The sequence below is a fragment of the Rana temporaria genome, chromosome 4 (genome assembly GCF_905171775.1).
Source record: "Rana temporaria chromosome 4, aRanTem1.1, whole genome shotgun sequence".
In the NCBI taxonomy this organism is placed as follows: domain Eukaryota; kingdom Metazoa; phylum Chordata; class Amphibia; order Anura; family Ranidae; genus Rana; species Rana temporaria.
The window spans coordinates 171,554,569-171,574,053 of NC_053492.1; the positions used below are offsets into that span (position 1 = coordinate 171,554,569).

General features: G+C 43.1%; 1 protein-coding gene across 2 annotated transcripts in view; it reads left to right on the forward strand.

Annotated features, from left to right (window-relative positions):
* Positions 1 to 19,485, forward strand: part of FNDC3B (fibronectin type III domain containing 3B) — a 443,125-nt gene that overhangs the window by 388,562 nt on the left and 35,078 nt on the right. For both annotated transcript variants that reach the window (XM_040349376.1, XM_040349377.1), the window contains one exon: positions 12,407 to 12,619. In XM_040349376.1, the coding sequence (XP_040205310.1) occupies positions 12,407 to 12,619 (213 nt within the window). The remainder of the gene's footprint in view (positions 1 to 12,406; positions 12,620 to 19,485) is intronic.

Genomic DNA, 19,485 nt, shown 5'->3' on the forward strand with positions numbered 1-19,485 from the left:
GAGCCGCGCTGCGGACGTATTTCGTCTATAGCGCGGATCTCAAGTGGTTAATAGGTTGCCTGCACACAGCACCTGAAGTTGAAATGCAGGAAAACAACGTTTGTTCATGCTATATGGCATCATTGTCCATGTGAACAAGGCCAAAGTGCCCTGCTATCCCATCTCACACTCCTTTTTATGTGGGTTGAGTAATTTCCCGTTTTTTTAACCCACTAGCCAGGACTGTCAGGGATGTCTTTATGTTGGCATGCTGTCAGAGAAACATGAGGAGGGAAAGTACCCATGGCATCATACTACTGCACTGAAGACACCTAGGAAAAAAAGATATGAAAATGGATTTAAAAATAAGTGTGGAGTGCTGGGGTGTATGGGGGGATGTTGGTACAAAAACTGAAGGTTTGTTTCAAAGAATAACTAAACCTAAGGACAAAAATATAATCTAATTCAGCTTAACAGTCCCTAGATGTTGGGGCTGCAATAGGTATCTTTTTTTAGACTAAAGCACATTGTGAGTGGCTGAAAGCAATTCAATCTTTGATTGTTTTGTAGACTACTAATCTTCCCATCCCCCATGTAAGGCAAACATCCTTTAAAGGGGTTGTAAAGGTACAATTTTTTTTTCCCTAAATAGCTTGCTTTACCTTAGTGCAGTCCTCCTTCACTTATCTCATCCTTCCATTTTGCTTTTAAATGTCCTTATTTCTTCTGAGAAATCCTCACTTCCTGTTCTTCTGTCTGTAACTCCACACAGTAATGCAAAGCTTTCTCCCTGGTGTGGAGTGTCATGCTCGCCCCCTCTCTTGGACTACAGGAGAGTCAGGACACCCACTAACACACAACTCCTTTCTCTATCTGCAACGTAGAGAGCGTCCCGACTCTTCTGTAGTCCAAGGGAGGGGGCGAGCACGACACTCCACACCAGGGAGAAAGCCTTGCATTACTGTGTGGAGTTACAGACAGAAGAACCGGAAGTGAGGATTTCTCAGAAGAAATAAGGACATTTAAAAGCAAAATGGAAGGATGAGGTAAGTGAAGTGAGGACTGCACTAAGGTAAAGGAAGCTTTTTAGGAAAAAAAATTGTACCTTTACAACCCTTTAAGGCTCAGGTAAAAACCATGGATCGCTTAAGGCCCCATACTCACGACCAAACATGTCTGCTGAAACTGGCCCGCAGGCCAGTTTCAGCAGACATGTTTGGTCGTGTGTGGGCGCGAGCGGGCCGAATTCCAGCAAACATTTGCCCGCCGGGCCTTTTCCCAGCAGACAAATATTCCTGGACTTGTTTTAAAACAGTCCGCTGGAATTCTGCCCGCTCGGACATGTACGGTCGTCAGTACAGACCTACCGTACATGTCCAGGCGCCCGCCGTCCCTCGCATGCGTCGAATGACTTCGACGCATGCGTGGAAGCATTTTAAAGGCGGGCCGCCCACGTCGCCGCGTCATTGTCGCGGCGACACCGCGTCATCGACGCGGCGACACCGCGGACACGCCCCGCGTATTGTTTACGCGCGGACTTCTGTACGATGGTGTGTACAACCATCGTACAGAAGCCCTCTGGCAGACATGTATGGTGAAAACGGTCCGACGGACCGCTTTCACCATACATGTTTGTCCGTGTGTACCCGGCCTAATAGATACAGTGTAGGAGTGATCTTTGCCACCCAGGGACAGGAAGTTTGTTATTCACAGGATTACCAGGTGGAAATAAAGTCAGAAAAAAATAAAAATAAATAAAAAGAATGAAGCCGCCACATCTAAGGACTGGTAAGCTGCAATATTACATTTTCGTTTTGGTGTTTGGATTAGCTTTAGAAACATCATCCTTCCTCACCACCCCTCCCCCCCTCCTCCAAACACAAATAATGCTTTATTTATTTAAATGTACTTAGCTTTTTTTTTTTACATTGTCTGGCCCACCCCCTTACACATTACTTGCTTAGGCAAATGATGTGCACTATGGGCCAGATCCTCAAAAGGGATACGCCGGCGTATCTACTGTTCCGCCTGCGTATCCCTGTTTCTATCTTTGGAACTGATCCACAGAATCAGTTTTCCATAGTTAGGCAGAAGATCCAACATGTGTAAGGGACTCACACTGTCGGATCTTAGGATGCAGTACCGCATCCGCCGCTGGGGGCATTTCTCGTCGAAATGCCGCTTCGGGTATGCAAATGAGCACTTACGGAGATCCACAAAGCTTTTATGCTTCGTTTTTTCTCGGTAAGTATTAGTTTGCAAACGCAAAATTAGGGCTGCTTTTACAAAGTGTAAACTGTTTACACCTTGTAAAAGTAGACCCTTCTTTCCCGCGACGCTGTTATTTTTTATTTTTTTCCCGCCGTATCTTTTTTTTTTCCCGACGCAACTTTTTTTACCCGGCGTGATTCACAAAACTCGGTGTAACGTAATTTCGCACAATGCACGTCGGGAAAATGACGTCGGGAGCATGCGCAGTACGTCCGGCGTGGGAGCGCGCCTAATTTAAATGGGACTCGCCCCATTAAATTAGGAACGCCTTGCGCCGGACGGATTTAAGTTACACCGCTGCAAATTTCCAGGTAAGTGCTTTGTGGATCGGGCACTAACTTAGGAAATTTGCGGCGGTGTAACTTAAATGGGAAAAGTTAAGTTACGCCGCCTGGCTGTGGATCTGGCCCTATGTTCCCTTTGCCTCCTAGGATACATGATCACGTCACATATCCCAGAAGGCATAGCATTTCATTCAGTAAAGGAGGGGGGGTCATGCCTAGTGGTCAGTCATCGAGAAGGACATCTGAACCTGGAGTAGTTGGCAGCCTTGCGATGACATCAAACCAAAACATGGTGGTGCGGGACCAAGCGTTACTAGAAGAGAAGAGGATCTCGGCTGGACAACACTGGATCCACTGGGTGGGTGAGTATCCAAAAATGTCAGACCAAACCAACAGGTAAGTAGGGTACTTAAAAAAAAATGTCCCTCATTAAAAAAATCCTTTATGCATATCATCCACACCAAAGTGTCCCTGTAAGAATAATATGTAATGTGCTTTTATGTAATACTCGTCAACGTAGCAGGACATTTGGTGTGAACAGCTCCTATTGATTAGCATTATTTTCTTTTGACCCATGGATTTTATTTTCCAGCATTAAAAAAACACAAGAAAATGCAGTCTGGTGTGCACAAGCCCTTAATCATCTGGGAATGATTATATCAATTCATTCTCATGTCACCCCATTGATGATTAATTCACTGGTGAGATATTTTTCTGGTCTAGGAGCACTGTCGAGACTGCAAATAGAATCCTCATTGTCATGTTTATGTTATTAGGTCAGGAATAGTATCCATCATTTATTTATGGCATTTCGTAGAGTTCAGAGGTTTTCAGGGTTTGAACAGTTAGTAGTTGGTCCATGGTAGTTTATGTTTGGAAGCAGCAGTGGGAAAAAGAGAAGAATGTTATTTTAATAATACTACTAAAATATGGTAAAATCTAGTTTATTTGAGCAATGTTTGAAGCCCTGGACTGCAAATGTGAGCATGGCTTAAATTGTATTGTTTCTCACTTGTACTTGAGTAATCCATTATTACATTTTCCCTGAAGACCCTGATGTGTAAGGCTGGGTTTACACTATTGCGAAGTGGATGTGAGTTTCTCCACATCCAATTCGCATAGCAGGAGATTGTGACCGGCTCACACATCTCCGGATCCGCTAGGGTGCGAATTGCACAGGAGTCCTGTGCATCTTTTGGTCTGTTTCAGCCCAAAACTCGGGGCTGAAATCGGACCTGAAGCGATGAATGGAGATGCACCGGACTACTGCTGTGAGCCGATGCGTTCTCTAGTCTTGCCCTTAAAGAAGTTGTCTCATGAGCAATGAAAATTAAAGGCTAGTCATGTGGAAAGACTCTTCATTGCTTCTCCAAATAAACGCTGAATGGTTGTGCAGTAAATCTGATCTCTATCTCTATGATGATTACTGCCTGTCAGCTCCTTCATTACACACTGTACCATGACTGGGTATTACTGACAGTCATAATTTCTTGTGCACCTAATAGCAGTGTGATCACCCTGTGCAAAGCGTACATTCCTTGGGGTGATATGAGGCCCTGAAAAACTGATGTGATGTATGGGTCAGCAGTGTAAGTAAGGTTACCACAGGTCAACAGAGGAGACTTGGTTGTGGGTAGTGGGTGCTGGGTGTTGTAAGGCACTCATGGAGCCCTCATGATGGGTACTGCCAGTCTGACGATCTTAAGTGGGTACTGGCAATGAAGCAGGTTTTCTGAAGCTGTTCCTGTCACCTCTGCCTGTTTGAGAGTGTTGTGGAGGGTCTTCATTGTTCACAGGGTGGTAATGGAGCTAGTGTCAGTTGTTCCTCTGGGAACTGCAGCCAGTTTGGGATGCTTATCTTCTCCACTTTCACATGGGTTCATGTACAGCAGGGTAAACTGAGTTACTAATATTCCCCCCTGCCCGTGCCCCCATCCATGACTTTTCCATCAAAATCAACAATGCATGTACTGCATTCCCTATCCACCCCCCCCCCCCCCGTTGTGCGTACACACCATCAGTTAAAAAAAAACGATCGTGTAAGAATGTGGTGACGTAAAACACAACGACGTGCTGAAAAAAATGAAGTTCAATGCTTCCAAGCATGCGTCGACTTGATTCTGAGCATGCGCAGGTTTTTAACCGATGGTTTTGCATACTAACGATCGGTTTTGACCTATCGGTTATCAATCCATCGGTTAAATTTTAAAGCAAGTTGCCATTTTTTTAACCTAAGGTTAAATAACCTATGGGGCCTACACACGGTTGGTTTGGACCGATGAAACCGGTCCTTCAGACCATTGTCCTCTGGTTAACCTATCGCGTGTGCGAGGCCTTAGTGACCACTAACATATCCTCTACACTTTTAAATAGCCAGAGAGGCCGTAGATTGATAGCCCTGTACCTGAAAGTGATGAGAGCTTTGCTCATCTGTCCATCTATTTACTGTTTAACCATCAGTCAGTTTGCGTTGCAAAAGTAGTACTGTAGCAGTGAAGGATTGAGTAATGACAAAGTTATTTCTAAATAAACATGCCCAAAGTGGAAATGTAAAAATTGTCCTGGTCCATAAGGGTTGTACAGATGTGAGAACTGAAGTGGTCATGATTGGTCGTGATTTGTAAAAAAGAACTCCATAGATATATGAAAAATACCATAATTTTAAAGCAAATTTTCTTATGACCTATGTTACAGATGGTAGGTAGGTGCAATTTGTAACCTTGTATGCAGAAGCACAAACTCAGCAGTCTGCCCTTAATAAATATATAGAGGTAACCCAATGAGTCTGAAAATGAAGATTTCATTACACAAGACTTACACATGTTTTCTAGTTCAAAATTTGTTAGTTAAAAATTTGTGAATCCTGGATGAATGTTGTGTGAATCCATGTAAATCTTCATTGGTCAGATTGCAGCAACATTAACGTTAACATCACTTACACCATACAGGGCCAAATTCCCAAAAACGTAGCCTAACTTAAATTTCAGCAGTTAAGTTACACTGACTTAAAATTTCTACCTAAGTGCCCGATCCACAAAGCACTTACCTAGAAATTACACGCCGTGTAACTTAAGTGCCTCCGTCGCAAGGCGGTTCTCCTCTCCGGGGGGCGTTTACAATTTAAATGAGGCGCGCTCCCGCGCCGGCCGTACTGCGCATGCGTGTGACGTAATTTTCCCGACGTGCAGTGCGCGAACGTAATTTACGCCGGGCTTTGTGAATTGCGACGGGACACTAAAGTTGCGCCGGGTGAAAAAAAATATACGCGCCGGGAAAACAAATAAAAATTTAAAAAAATGCCAGCGTCGCTCGGCATGCATTCCTGAGAGGGAGAACTCCATGCCAATTTTCAAAGAAAAAACCGGCATGGGTTTCCCCCCCCCAGGAGCATACCAGGCCCTTAGGTCTGGTATGGGTTGTAAGGAGACCCCCCCTACGCCGAAAAATCGACGTAGGGGGTCCCCCTACAATCCATACCAGACCCGTATCCAAAGCACGCTACCCGGCCGGTCAGGAAAGGGAGTGGGGACGAGCGAGCGCCCCCCTCCTGAGCCGTGCCAGGCCGCATGCCCTCAACATGGGGGGGTTGGGTGCTCTGGAGCAGGGGGGCGCACTGCGGGCCCCCCCACCCCAGAGCACCCTGTCCCCATGTTGATGAGGACAGGACCTCTTCCCGACAACCCTTGCCGTTGGTTGTCGGGGTCTGCGGGCGGGGGCTTATCGGAATCTGGGAGTCCCCTCAAATAAGGGGGCCCCCAGATACCGGCCCCCCACCCTAAGTGAATGGATATGGGGTACATCGTACCCCTACCCATTCACCTGGAGGCAAAAAGTTAAAGTTATTAAACACACAACACAAGGGTTTTTAAAATCATTTATTAGTCTGCTCCGGAGGCCCCCCCTGTCTTCTTTATTAGCTCTAATACCAGGGGGGGCTTCTTCCGCTCTCCGGGGGTCTTCTCCGCTCTCCGGGGGGGCTTCTTCTTCCGCTCTCCGGGGGGGGGGGTCTTCTCCGCTCTCCGGGGGTCTTCTTCTATCTTCGCCGCTCTCCGCTGTTGACTCGGCGCACCCCGGTTCTTCTGCAGCTGTCCGGTGCCTTCTTCTTCAGCGCTGGCTGCCTGCTATCTTCGTGTGTTAGCTCAATTACTAGCAGGCAGCCAGCGCGGTCTTCTGTGACGTCATGTTCTTCTTCTCCCTTCTTCCGATGTTGACACGTCACCTCTTCTCACTGCAATGATGGAAGCGCGCCTTGCATCCCATTTATATAGGCATCACCGTCCCATCATGCTCCGGTAGGTACCCACGTGGTGCGCCGAGTCAACAGCGGAGAGCGGCGAAGATAGAAGAAGACCCCCGGAGAGCGGAGAAGACCCCCCCGGAGAGCGGAAGAAGAAGCCCCCCCGGAGAGCGGAGAAGACCCCCCGAGAGCGGAAGAAGAAGCCCCCCCTGGTATTAGAGCTAATAAAGAAGACAGGGGGGCCTCCGGAGCAGACTAATAAATGATTTTAAAAACCCTTGTGTTGTGTGTTTAATAACTTTAACTTTTTGCCTCCAGGTGAATGGGTAGGGGTACGATGTACCCCATATCCATTCACTTAGGGTGGGGGGCCGGTATCTGGGGGCCCCCTTATTTGAGGGGACTCCCAGATTCCGATAAGCCCCCGCCCGCAGACCCCGACAACCAACGGCAAGGGTTGTCGGGAAGAGGTCCTGTCCTCATCAACATGGGGACAGGGTGCTCTGGGGTGGGGGGGCCCGCAGTGCGCCCCCCTGCCCCAGAGCACCCAATCCCCCCATGTTGAGGGCATGTGGCCTGGCACGGCTCAGGAGGGGGGGCGCTCGCTCGCCCCCACTCCCTTTCCTGACCGGCCGGGTAGCGTGCTTTGGATACGGGTCTGGTATGGATTGTAGGGGGACCCCCTACGTCGATTTTTCGGCGTAGGGGGGGTCTCCTTACAACCCATACCAGACCTAAGGGCCTGGTATGCTCCTGGGGGGGGAACCCATGCCGGTTTTGATTTTACAAATTGCCGTGGAGTTCTCCCTCGGGAATGCATACCAAATGCCATCGCTTGAATGGGCTTTTACATGGTGTGACTAACTTTCCACATTGTAAAACCAGCCCTAGTTTTGCGCAAGAAAATCGGAACTTACGCAGAAATCACAATGCTGAAATGCTTTGTGGATCTGCTTAAGTCCTCATTTGCATACTCAAAGCGGCATTTCAATGAGAAATGCCCCCAGCGGCGGATGCGGTACTGCATCCTAAGATCTGACCGTGTAAGTGTCTTACACATGTCAGATCTTCTGCCTAACTTTGGAAAAAGCCTTTTGAGGATCGTTTCCAAAGTTAGGCACAGAGATAAGCAGGCTGCGTATCTCTTTTGAGAATTTGGCCCACAGTTTTTATACTAAAGTATATCAGGCTGACTTGAAAAAAAAAAAAAGCAGAAGAATAGATTTCCATGTTTCCATTGTGCATTTTGGTTTGTGCCTTAACAGTACACAACTTACTGTATGTATACATACAGTATTTAAACAGTAATTTCCATGTACTGCATTTGTTAATACAGAAATATATTTTGGAAAATTTACCACATACAGAACAGAACTTGTATGACGTAAAATGGGCATTTGTTTGGTTATATGAGAAAATAAGAATTCCAGAGGGAAACAAGGGGCATTCCTGAGAAAGCTGCATATGTGGGAGACCTAATTTTACGTGTCAGCCTAGGAGCCCAGTAATAATATATGAACAGCAACATACAGGTAGTCACGTGTATAAAATATGTAAAGCAAACTTATGGGCTTTTTATTAATACCACATTTCAAGGAGCATTTCCCTGGAAAGTGCAGCTTGGCTGATACAAGACTGATTGGTTGCTATAGGTTACTGACAATTGTGGGTATTAATAAAAGCCATTTTAATCCTTGTATTTCCAATCTGTCTAAACCAAGAACTTATTTCTAAAATCAAGAAAAACATTCCACAAGTGAAATAGCTTTTGTATTGTAAATATTATTATTTTTATTTTTTTCAGATTATTTTGCTGTAAAAATGAATGGTTTACATGAAACGTTGTCTAAACAGTTTAAATCTTCAATATCCTAGGCCTGTAATGCTGTTTATGTGCTTCGTTAATTTACTATTTTATTTAGACATGATAGACGCAACAAGCTTTTTCCTGGTAAATTATTTTTACATTACAGAAACACCAGTACACAGTATTTCTACCCATTTACAGACTTTTAAGAGTCGGTTCACACTGGGGCGACTTGGGATCCGACTTGAGGTCGCCTCAAGTCGTCCCAAGTCGTGCTGTAGAGAAAAACAATGGAAGTGAATGGGAGCAGTGTTAATACACACTACTCAAGTCGCTCCGACTTCAGAAAATGTTCCTGTACTACTTCAATCCGACTTGTAGGCGATTTGTACCCATTGATTTCAATGGAAGTCGCCTCCAAGTCTGATCACTGTCTTAACGGAAGCGACTTTCCAGGAAGATAACATACATTTCTCAGGCAAACCTCTCCCTCCCCTAGAGCTGATTGTTGTTTGATTGGCCACTGGAAAGTCTCCTGTCCTGGAGACGACTTCAAGTCGTTTTGTAAATCGTCCCAGATCGCCCTGTGGTTCATGCTCAAGTCGTGTTGGAGTTGCCTCTGAAAGTCGCGCTGGAAGTCGTGTCTGCCCAGTGTGAACCGACTCTAAGGCCCCGTACACACGTCCGAGGAACTCGACGGCCAAAACTCATCGTTTTGCTCGTCGAGTTCTGTGTGAAGCCGCCGAGGATCTCGGCGAAACAATTTTCCTCATTGAACAATGAGGGAATAGAGAACATGTTCTCTATTTGGCTCGACGAGGAACTCGTCGGCTTCCTCGGCCGAAAGTGTACACACGCCCGGCTTTCTCGGCAGAATTCAGCTCCGACCGAGTTTCTGGCTGAATTCTGCCGAGAAGCTCAGTCGTGTGTACGGGGCCTCAGACTATAAAACTGAAATTGTCTTTAGTATAGCATCTTAGAGGGCTGAGTGATTCGGGAAAATGGCGCTCAACTTTTTTGATAGAGGGGACCGCAAGTGTTGCGCCTAACCTCACCATCACATAATGTCAAGTGTAAGTAATGCTACAAAAAATGGTCAGACTGCAGACATACTTTAGTAGATGTTCAGTCTGCGGACATGCTACAGACAAAGCTGGAGACTGGGCACATGCTGCAGGAGATTATCAGAAATGGGGGATGCAAGAAACTGCTAGAGACCACTGCCATTACAGTCTCATTACAGGTTCATGTAGTTTAAAGGCCTTCAAGAAAAAGTATTTTCATGGTTAGAATTTACACATACCAATATTTAGTTTACTCCAAAAAAAGTAAATGAGGTTGAAAAAAGACACAAGCCCATCAAGTCCAACCTATGTGTGTGATTATAAGGCCGCGTACACACGATCGGTCCATCCGATGAGAACGGTCTGATGGATTTTTCCATCGGTTAACCGATGAAGCTGACTGATGGTCAGTCGCGCCTATACATCATCAGTTAAAAAAAATGATTGTGTCAGAACGCGGACACGTAAACCACGTACGACTGCACTATAAGGGGGAAGTTCAAATCCAATGGCGCCAACCTTGGGGCTGCTTTAGCTGATTTAGTGTTAGTATAAGTTGTTTCGCGCTTTTCTGTCTGTTACCGCATGATGAATGTGCTATCTCCATAACGAACGCTAGTTTTACCAGAACGAGCGCTCCCGTCCCTTAATTTAGTCTGAGCATGCGTGGATTTTTAACCGATGGTCGTGCCTACTAACGATCGTTTTTTTTTCTATCGGTTAGGAATCCATCGGTTAAATTTAAAACAAGTTGGCTTTTTTTAACCGATGGTTAAATAACGATGGCACCCACACACGATCAGTTTGGACCGATGAAAACGGTCCATCAGACTGTTCTCATCGGTTTAACCGATCGTGTGTACGCGGCCTAAGTCAGTATCAGGCCCCGTACACACGACCAGTTTCCTCGGCAGAATTCAGCTTCCGACCGAGTTTCTGGCTGAATTCTGCCGAGAAACCCGGCCGTGTGTACACTTTCGGCCGAGGAAGCCGACGAGGAGCTCGGCGAGGAAATAGAGAACATGTTCTCTATTTCCTCGTTGTTCTATGGGAGCTCTCGCCCCGCCGAGCTCCTCGGCGGCTTCAGTGCTGAACTGGCCGAGGAACTCGATGTGTTTGGCACGTCGAGTTCCTCGGCCGTGTGTACGAGGCCTCAGATTGTAGTGGTTAATGAACCATGCCATGTGAAATACAGCTTGCTTACACATTATATATATATATATATATATATATATATATATATTTACAATTTTAGGAACTGATAAAAGTTGACTTCCCACACCTTACTTATTTAACCACTTTACAACTGCCGAACGTCAAATTACGTCCTTGACTTTGTGCGTTGATATCTGAATAATGCCTGCAGCTACATGCATCATTCAGATATCACTGTCTTCAGCCGGCGATTCTGTGCACAATAAGAATGATCAAAGCGGCAGTTCCGCCGTTTGATCGTTCTCCCCCTCCCGCTGCCATCCGGTGCTTCTCCGGGCTCTCCCGTGCCATCGGGGGCCCGGAGAGCGAATCGGCCAGTGCTAGCTGGGGAAGTATAGAGATGACTGGTGACCAGAGATGTGGGGTCTTATTGACCCCACATTTCTCCATAAAGAGGACCTGTCACACTGATTCCTATTACAAGGGATGTTTACATTCCTTGTAATAGGATTAAAAGTGATCAAAAAAAATAAAAATAAAGTGTAAAAAAAAATAATTAAGTAAAATAAAATGAAACATTTTTTTTTTAAACGCCCCTATCCCCGGTAGCTCGCGCGCAGAAGCAAACACGCATGCCAGTCCCGCCCACATATGTAAACGTTCAAACCCCACATGTTAGGTATTGTCACATGCGTTAGAGCGTTTGCAACAATTCTAGCACTAGACCTCCTCTGTAACTCGAAAATAGTAAACTGTAAAAAAAATTGAAGCGTCGCCTATGGAGATTTTTAAGTACCAAAGTTTGGCGCCATTCCATGAGTGTGCGCAATTTTAAAGCGTGACATGTTAGCTATTTACTCGGCGTAACATCATCTTTCACATTATACAAAAAAATTGATCTAACTAACTACTGTTTTGTTATTTTTTAATTCCAAAAAAAAGGTGTTTGAAAAATTATTGCGCAAATACGGTGCGAGAAAAAAAGTTGCAATGACCGCCATTTTATTCCCTAGGGTGTCGGCTAAAAAAAATATATAATGTTTGGGGGTTCTGATTAATTTTCTAGCAAATAAATTGTGATTTTTACATGAAGGCGAGAAGTGCCAAAATAGGCCCGGTTGTCAAGTGGTTAAACAGTTTCTGAATGTATGATTACGGTGGCTAGTTTCCATTCGGTTTCAAATGTTTTATTATGATTAACCTGGCATTAAAAAGCTGCTGTTTAAGATTTGGTGTATAAACCACATTCCTGCTTACTTTAGTGGCTTGTAATGAGAAAGCGTTTAACTTTGTATGCTCCTTGATGTGCTGTAAGCTTTTATTATTTAGACTACATTATAAGTCATGTAGAAAGAAGAGTCATGACCCTTTCCACTGACTGTCATTCTAAAGGAGACTGGGTTGTAAATCTTGTAACATTTATATAATTGAATTATCCAAATACGTGAAGACTCTATTGTGTTTATGAACATTTCTAGCAATTTTATGTATCTAGCAGCCATTTTTCCAAAGGGCCATGTAATACTTTCTCTCTTTAATTTACAATGCAGTTTTAGAATAAACTATAGTTATGCGGCATTTGTCAATTTATTTTTCTTTTGTCTTGCAGAATTCGGATCCAGGCAGTGAATGAGATTGGTGCTGGTCCTTTCAGTCATACAATCAGTGTAAAAACAAACCCACTTCCTCCCCTCCCTCCTCGGTTGGAGTGTGCTGCAGCTGGACCCCAGAGCCTCAAGCTGAAATGGGGAGAAAGCAGCTCAAAGTTACAAGCGTCCGATGATGTTATTTTCATTCTTCAAATTGAGGATAAAAATAAGAGGTATGCCCAAATTACTCCCTTTTAAGTAGTGGCTAATGTTTGTCTATAATCATTTAGTTTCATGTAATTTTCTTATTTGTAAACAGTAATTCAATGTTTAGAGTATAAAAGATTTGACTCTAACCCCTTTTCTAATAAATCCTCTTAAAATTCGTTTTTTCACAAGGCCATTTTTTTCCATTCCAAATCTTAAAATTAATACTGAGAATTATTGTGAGAAATATTTACTTTACAATTTTCCTACATAGTAAAGAGTACCTCTATACGTTCCAGAACTTGATATCAATTTGAACCAGCTATAGATTATGGAAAAGAACTGACACTGTGCCTAATAAAAGGAACGCCCCTAGATTTTTAAAGACAGCTCAATGGCCAACTAAATGTGCACACATGGCAGGCTGACAACATTGCTGCTAATTCCAAGGCGGTGGCTTGGTATTTTTAGAATGCAATAGAAAGTGCTGTTACTGGCAGGACCTTTCAGATAAGAAACTTTGGAACAGATTCACAAACTACACTTTGTTTAAAGTAAAATTGTGCTCTCCCACTTAATCCTAAATGCAGCAGTTTTCGCTTAGTTCTCTTGCAACATCCCACAAATACTTGTTGAGCCTGCCAGTAAATTCCCAGCTTCCTGTGATGGTGGGGCAACAATACTGCACTGCTCCTGAATTGCAACTCTTATGTAGGAAAAGGAAGTTAAATACAGTTTTTCATTTTATTTTATGTAGTTTGTGTATCACATAGTAACTAGATTCAGTACTTGTTTAGACTGTCATACAATAAGCTTTAGTTGTAATTTAACTAGTTGTAGACAATTGGCAAACAGTGCACAATGCTGGTGTATTGGAAAGAAAGCGGTGGCTCACTGTCAATCTACAGGTCCCACATCAGGGTTTAGAGTTCCTGCCTACTTCAGGGTGAAGCCAAGGCCATAGCAGTCCAGAAAACAGTGTCTTAGGCCCCATACATACGATAGAATCCATCCGCTGAAAAATCCCAGCGAATGGGTTTCAGCGGATAGATCCTATGGTGTGTACACTCCAGCGGATCTGTTTCCGCGGATATATCTCCCCTGGGATGGATTCCAGCAGATCGAATATTCGCTGACATGCTAAACAAATCCATCTGCTGGAATCCATCCCAACGGATGGATCCGCTGGTCTGTATAGACTCACCGGATCCATCCGTCCGAAGGGATCCCCCGCATGCATCGTAATGATTCGACGCATGCGTGGAATTCCTTATATGACAGCGTCGCACACGTCGCCGCGTCATAATCGCGGCGACGGCGCGACACGTCATCGACAGAGGATTTCGGCGCGGATTTCAATGCGATGGTGAGTACACTCCATCGCATGAGAAATCCGCTGAAATCCTCGAGAGGATTTATCCGCGGAAACGTTCCGCTGGAACGTATTCGCGGATAAATCCTCTCGCGTGTATGGGGCCTAAGTCTCCAGATAACCCATAGCATAGCAGACAGTGTTTTGGGGTGTAATTGTAAGTATTTTGTTCACTTTTTTTTATTTTCCAAAAAGCTGTAAATGTGAAAAAATTGAGGGTTCTCTCCCTCCTCACTGGGCAGATTAATAGCAGCCCAAACCATTGGTTCCAGCTGCTAACAAAAACAAACATGTCATACTTACCTCCACTGTGCATCTCGTTTTGCACAGAGTGGCCCCGATCCTGGTCTTCTGGGGTCCCTCAGAGGCTGTCTCAGCTCCTCCCCACATCAGCTAACCCCCTTCGTGGGAAGCTCTCTCCCAAGGGGGTTAGATTGTGGGCACGCTCCTGTGATACAGCCGGCGGCAGCGGGAGCCAATGGCTGCGCTGCTATCAATCAACCAATAAATGAGCCGAGAAGCCAGCACTTTCATGGCACAGGACTTTCAAGGGGTCAGGTTAGTAAATGGGAGGCTGGGGGGCCGCTAATCCGGATGCATAGAATGCATTAAGGTGAAAAAACACGTACCTTTACAACCCCTTTAAAGTGCATCTAAACCTGGAACTTTTGATAGAATTGTTTTTCGGATAGGTTGTTGGATGGGTTAGCACTCCTGTTAAGTTTGAAAATTCATTACTGTTTGTAACTACGTTTGGAAGATTATCCCCTCACTTACTGTTGTGTTACTGGGATAGGACACTTACGTTTAGGTATGGATAGTTTTGCATAGTTACATTGGTCCAGCTTGAACCAATGTAATTATGCAGGTGCTTTCCTGGCAGATCTCCCTGGAAGCTGAAAATCACTCTAGTAGGCACCGTTAATACAGTAATTACCGCTAGCTTCCGGCTCCCTGATTGGATAAGGTAGAGAGGCAGGGCAGTGATGCCTAAATCGCCACCTTGTCTAGTCAGAGAACACTTTCAATTGGTTGAGAGAATCAAAATTGTTCTCTAAATGGCACCGTTGTCAAGTGAGTGGCCTCCTGTGTTCACAAAGCAGTAGAGAAGCTGCTCTGCACTGGACCCAGAAGCTAGTGCTGATGACTGTAGTAGTGGTGACTTTAGGGGGGGTGAAAAGTTATGCACATTGACTTTTTCTGTTATTTTGTTCTATTTGTTGTTCGCTTTACAATTAAAAAAATAAATAAAAACCTTCAAAGTTGTGGGCAGTTGTAAATGAAATAATGCAAATCCCCAAACAATCCATGGGGATTCCAGGTTGTGAGGCAACAAAACATGAAAATGCCAAGGGGGTGAATACTTTTGCAAGGCACTGTAACGATTCAAAAATATTCATACCAAGTTCAGATTTACCTTTCTGTAGCAAAACAGAATGATAAATACCCTTTTTTTTTTTTTAGAAGAGTTTAAGAGTTACAGGTTGGAGTTGGGCTTTAACTTTGGCAGTCTTTTTCTTCATAATTAGTCAGATTGTGACAATTAGATCAGAATAGGATGGGTATGGTTGTCCTTTGACAAATAAGCATGAACAATTGATAAGGCATTCAGATTACTTGCTGTTATCTAATGTAATTATTCGCCAACATGGGTCCTCATGACCATACAGCATTCCCAGCACAAATTGACATACCATTGACTGATGTGTCTGAGTTGTTTTTTATTGATGGATAATTATCGCAAATTCAAGTTGTTCTTGGTAACATTGATATGCTGCGTGGAAAGAAGCTCAGTAGAAATGAGTTCTAATTACCCTTCAGTGGTCCTTATCATGAGCTTGTCATTAGCTCCAGGTAACATATTTAAATAAAAGTGTTAGACAAGATAACAGTCATTTTTGAATCCTTCGCTGAAAAATGTCCATTAGAACCTTTTGTATAATTGCTGTTCACTAGCAGTTTACAAATATGTTTCATTTTGTGTTGAAATACATTACCGCAGTTGTACGTGTACACATTTATTTTAAACATATTAACTTTGATGCACTGAATTTGAAATACTAGAAATTGTAAGAAAGTTATTGTTGGTGGTTATTATATTTAAAAGTTAATCTGTCATAATCTGAGGCAAGTATTTTGCAAGTTTCATTCCAGAATTAAAATGTTGTTAAATGTTACAATATGCTGATGTATGTTAAATATTATACAAGTATTTTAACACAAAATTCACAGTACATTGTGCTTCAACCTAAAATAACATGAAATGATTTGCCTATAATGTACTATGATGTACTGTCTTACTGGCCAATAGGAATGTGCATGAGGCAAAAATAAACCAGCAAGCTTTGACAATAACCCTTTGCCCATTGAGGAGAGTTGGTTGTATTTTCTTTAAAGCAGAACTACTACTTTCTATCAACATTGACTATTTTAAACCCTTAAGCTCTTAGCATTAGAAAATAGATATGAAAAGAATATCGTATTTACTTTTTTTACATTTCTTCACTTATTTCCTGGTTTCCAGGCCTGGGCAAATTATGTCATACATCCTAGGATTCTTCAGGGAGGGAGCATGGGTTTTCTAAGCTAAGCATATCCACCTGCCTGCATGTCTGAGCTAAGGGCAGATGGATCCTCCTTGTCACTAGGTCCTGCTGGCAGGTGTCAAGAGATCAGCTTGACTGTTAGAAAAGCGTTTATTCAAGCAAGCTCCTTTTGTAAGTAGGGCCATTGCTTTAATTATATTTTAATAAAACTTTTTTATGTGGTAATGCACTAGGTCGGTGCGCCATCCTTCTTTTTCTTTTGTTCTAATCCACAGCCAGACGACTGGCACAAAATGTGGAAGACCATGTTCAAATCCTCTCGTAATGTCCTGGCTCTTGAAAATTCTTTCAAAGTTGTTTCGCTTGTAGGCTAGCTAGGATCACAAAATGTCTACCATCGTACCCATTCACTTGCTTCCGAAGTTGCCCAGACTTGGGTGATATGAAACATATATGGTGGACCTGTTCTAAAGTCCGGAGGTTATGGATTAGGGTGTACACATTCGTCGATATGGGTCTCCACATGAATTTACGGAGAGACCCATGGGAGACACTTTTACATAAACCTATCACAGATGCTACCCGTCGGGAACGTACTCTAATTATTCATATTTTTATGGTGATGAAGCAAACTATAGCGCAGTCTTGGAAGACACCACTTCTTAGTTTGAATAGGTTAAGAACTTGGTTCAACAACAAAAGATTGACAGCGATCCTTGAGGACAAGTATGACAAATGCCAACGGTGTTACAGCCCTGGATAGACCACCTTCCGCCCTCTCAAATGACCTCCCGATTTTTAGATCTGTAAAGGTTCCATGTGGCACAGCTTAAAACAACACTGGGGTACCCTTCTCTTTTTCCCTCCCTCTTCCACTCTTTCTTTCATTCTCTTTTTTTTTTTTAAGCATGTCCTTATTGTTGAGCTCCTGTAGGGTCCAGATTAATAGGGTAGGCCATGGTCACCTAAATTATTATGTTTTTTTTTTTTTTTTTTTTGCCCAGGCCTCCCACTCATATGTTTAACTTGTGCTACTGAATCATGGAGACATTGGTGGTTTTGACTGCACGATATTGCCTCGGTAGCCTGGATGCTGTTTTTTTTTCTTTGGCATTTTTTTTATGCACATATGACCCTTATGACATAGATGCTCAACCTATTCTTACACATTGATGTTCTGTAAGTCCTGTTTTACCCATTTTCTGCTACAGTATTATCACTTGCATTTTGCATTTGGGGAGCAATTTTTGTGCAATGTACTGATATTTTCAGTGCACATTTAGTTTCTATACTGCTTTATTTCTTTTGTTATATTGGAAAAACTTTAATAAAATTTTTAGTAAAAGAAATGAAAAGCTAAAACCTGTAAAAATGGCAGTCTTTGACTCTCACTGTTACATAAAAAGTAATCACTTAGGGCTACATATTAGCAGGAAATGATTGGTGGGACAGTAATTCCTTGGAATGTTTTATGGTCAGTTGCACACAGACATAAGAATTTACAGATTTTTATATTTAGGGTCTTGTTGATAAAAAGATCCTAGTTAAAATGCTTTAAAAAGACCTTGTGTAAATGCAGGCAATAGAGCATAATACAAGCACAATTCTTCTTCATTGCCAGTATGGCAATATACTCTCATGTACACGCAGAGGCGCATAAATTAGTGCAGTCAAGCATAACATTTTCAGTTTTTATTTTACGGCTCTGTACTCATCGCTTTAATACTCATCTTTATAAGCTGTATATATGGTTCCAAAGACTACAATGCATCTATATACAGATCAATAAAGTGATGTTTTCTACTCCCATGTGTAAGAGGTCTAATTGTGGGTCTCAAAGAAAAATAAATGGGTGCAGTTTCCCACTGTAGATGGAGAAGTAGTAACTTCTGGATGCAATTGTTTGGTATCTGGTGTAGATCTTGTGTTAATTTCAAAAAGTTGTTCAACACATCATAAACAGCCCACAACTTTGGATGGACATTTCCTCAGGGGGATTGCTATCAATAGCAATTTCCCTGAGGAAGACACGCGATCCCTGTGTCGACACGCGTAGGGGTGGGGCAAGGACATTGTAGGCAGCGACAGCCTCACGAGGAGCGATGAGTTGCTGACAGAGGCTGTGCGGCTCTATCTGGTGTTAATAACAGACTGTATGTTAGAGATTGATGTGCTGGAAGCACCATAAGATTGTGAGTACCTCTATTGACTTTTTAATAAAATATGTAGTTTTAAACGTCATAAGCACTTTTTCATCTACATGTAGGGAGAAGACTGATCTAAGGATCAGCACAGGAGCCTGGAGATCCCTTTTTAATTAAGCCCAGGGGTGGCTCACCAGCGCTGATTGATCAAACTTAGTCACACTCTCTGAGGTGAGGATAATACCACTGGGGGTGGGAGCACGAGAGTGGTGGCACTTTGATTATATGTGGAGCACTATCGCACGGATTAACCAATATAAAGAAGTTCACAAAGGATATGCAGGACTTGTGTTTTATTAGGCACTGAAGCAGTGCACTGGAGGGCATTTACTTTGCATGTTTATTTTCACTTTATTTTAATTGGATGTAGAGACAGCGCGGCACTATTGTTTTGAATACATTTTGGCACATTCATATGGGATTGTGTCAGCAGCTGGATTTATATATTCATTTGTTTGTACATTGCAACAAGGCATAGTGAACACACAAGGAAACTCGCAAGGCTTTTACACTTATTACTGAAGGTATAACATTTTAGGATGGCTTGCTTGTTTTTTGTACTATATAAAAATATAATATAATATAAATTATATTTGATTAAATTACTAATGTGCTGTTTTGCTAAGCTAATTGATATAATTGCTGGTAATTATACCAACAACCAGATCTCTGTTTCTGCTCACTAATTAAATGACAATTCATTTAAGATAGCTTGTGTTGAATTTTGTAAGGAGTTTGAACATGGTATATGTTGATAGTGGGGTGTGATG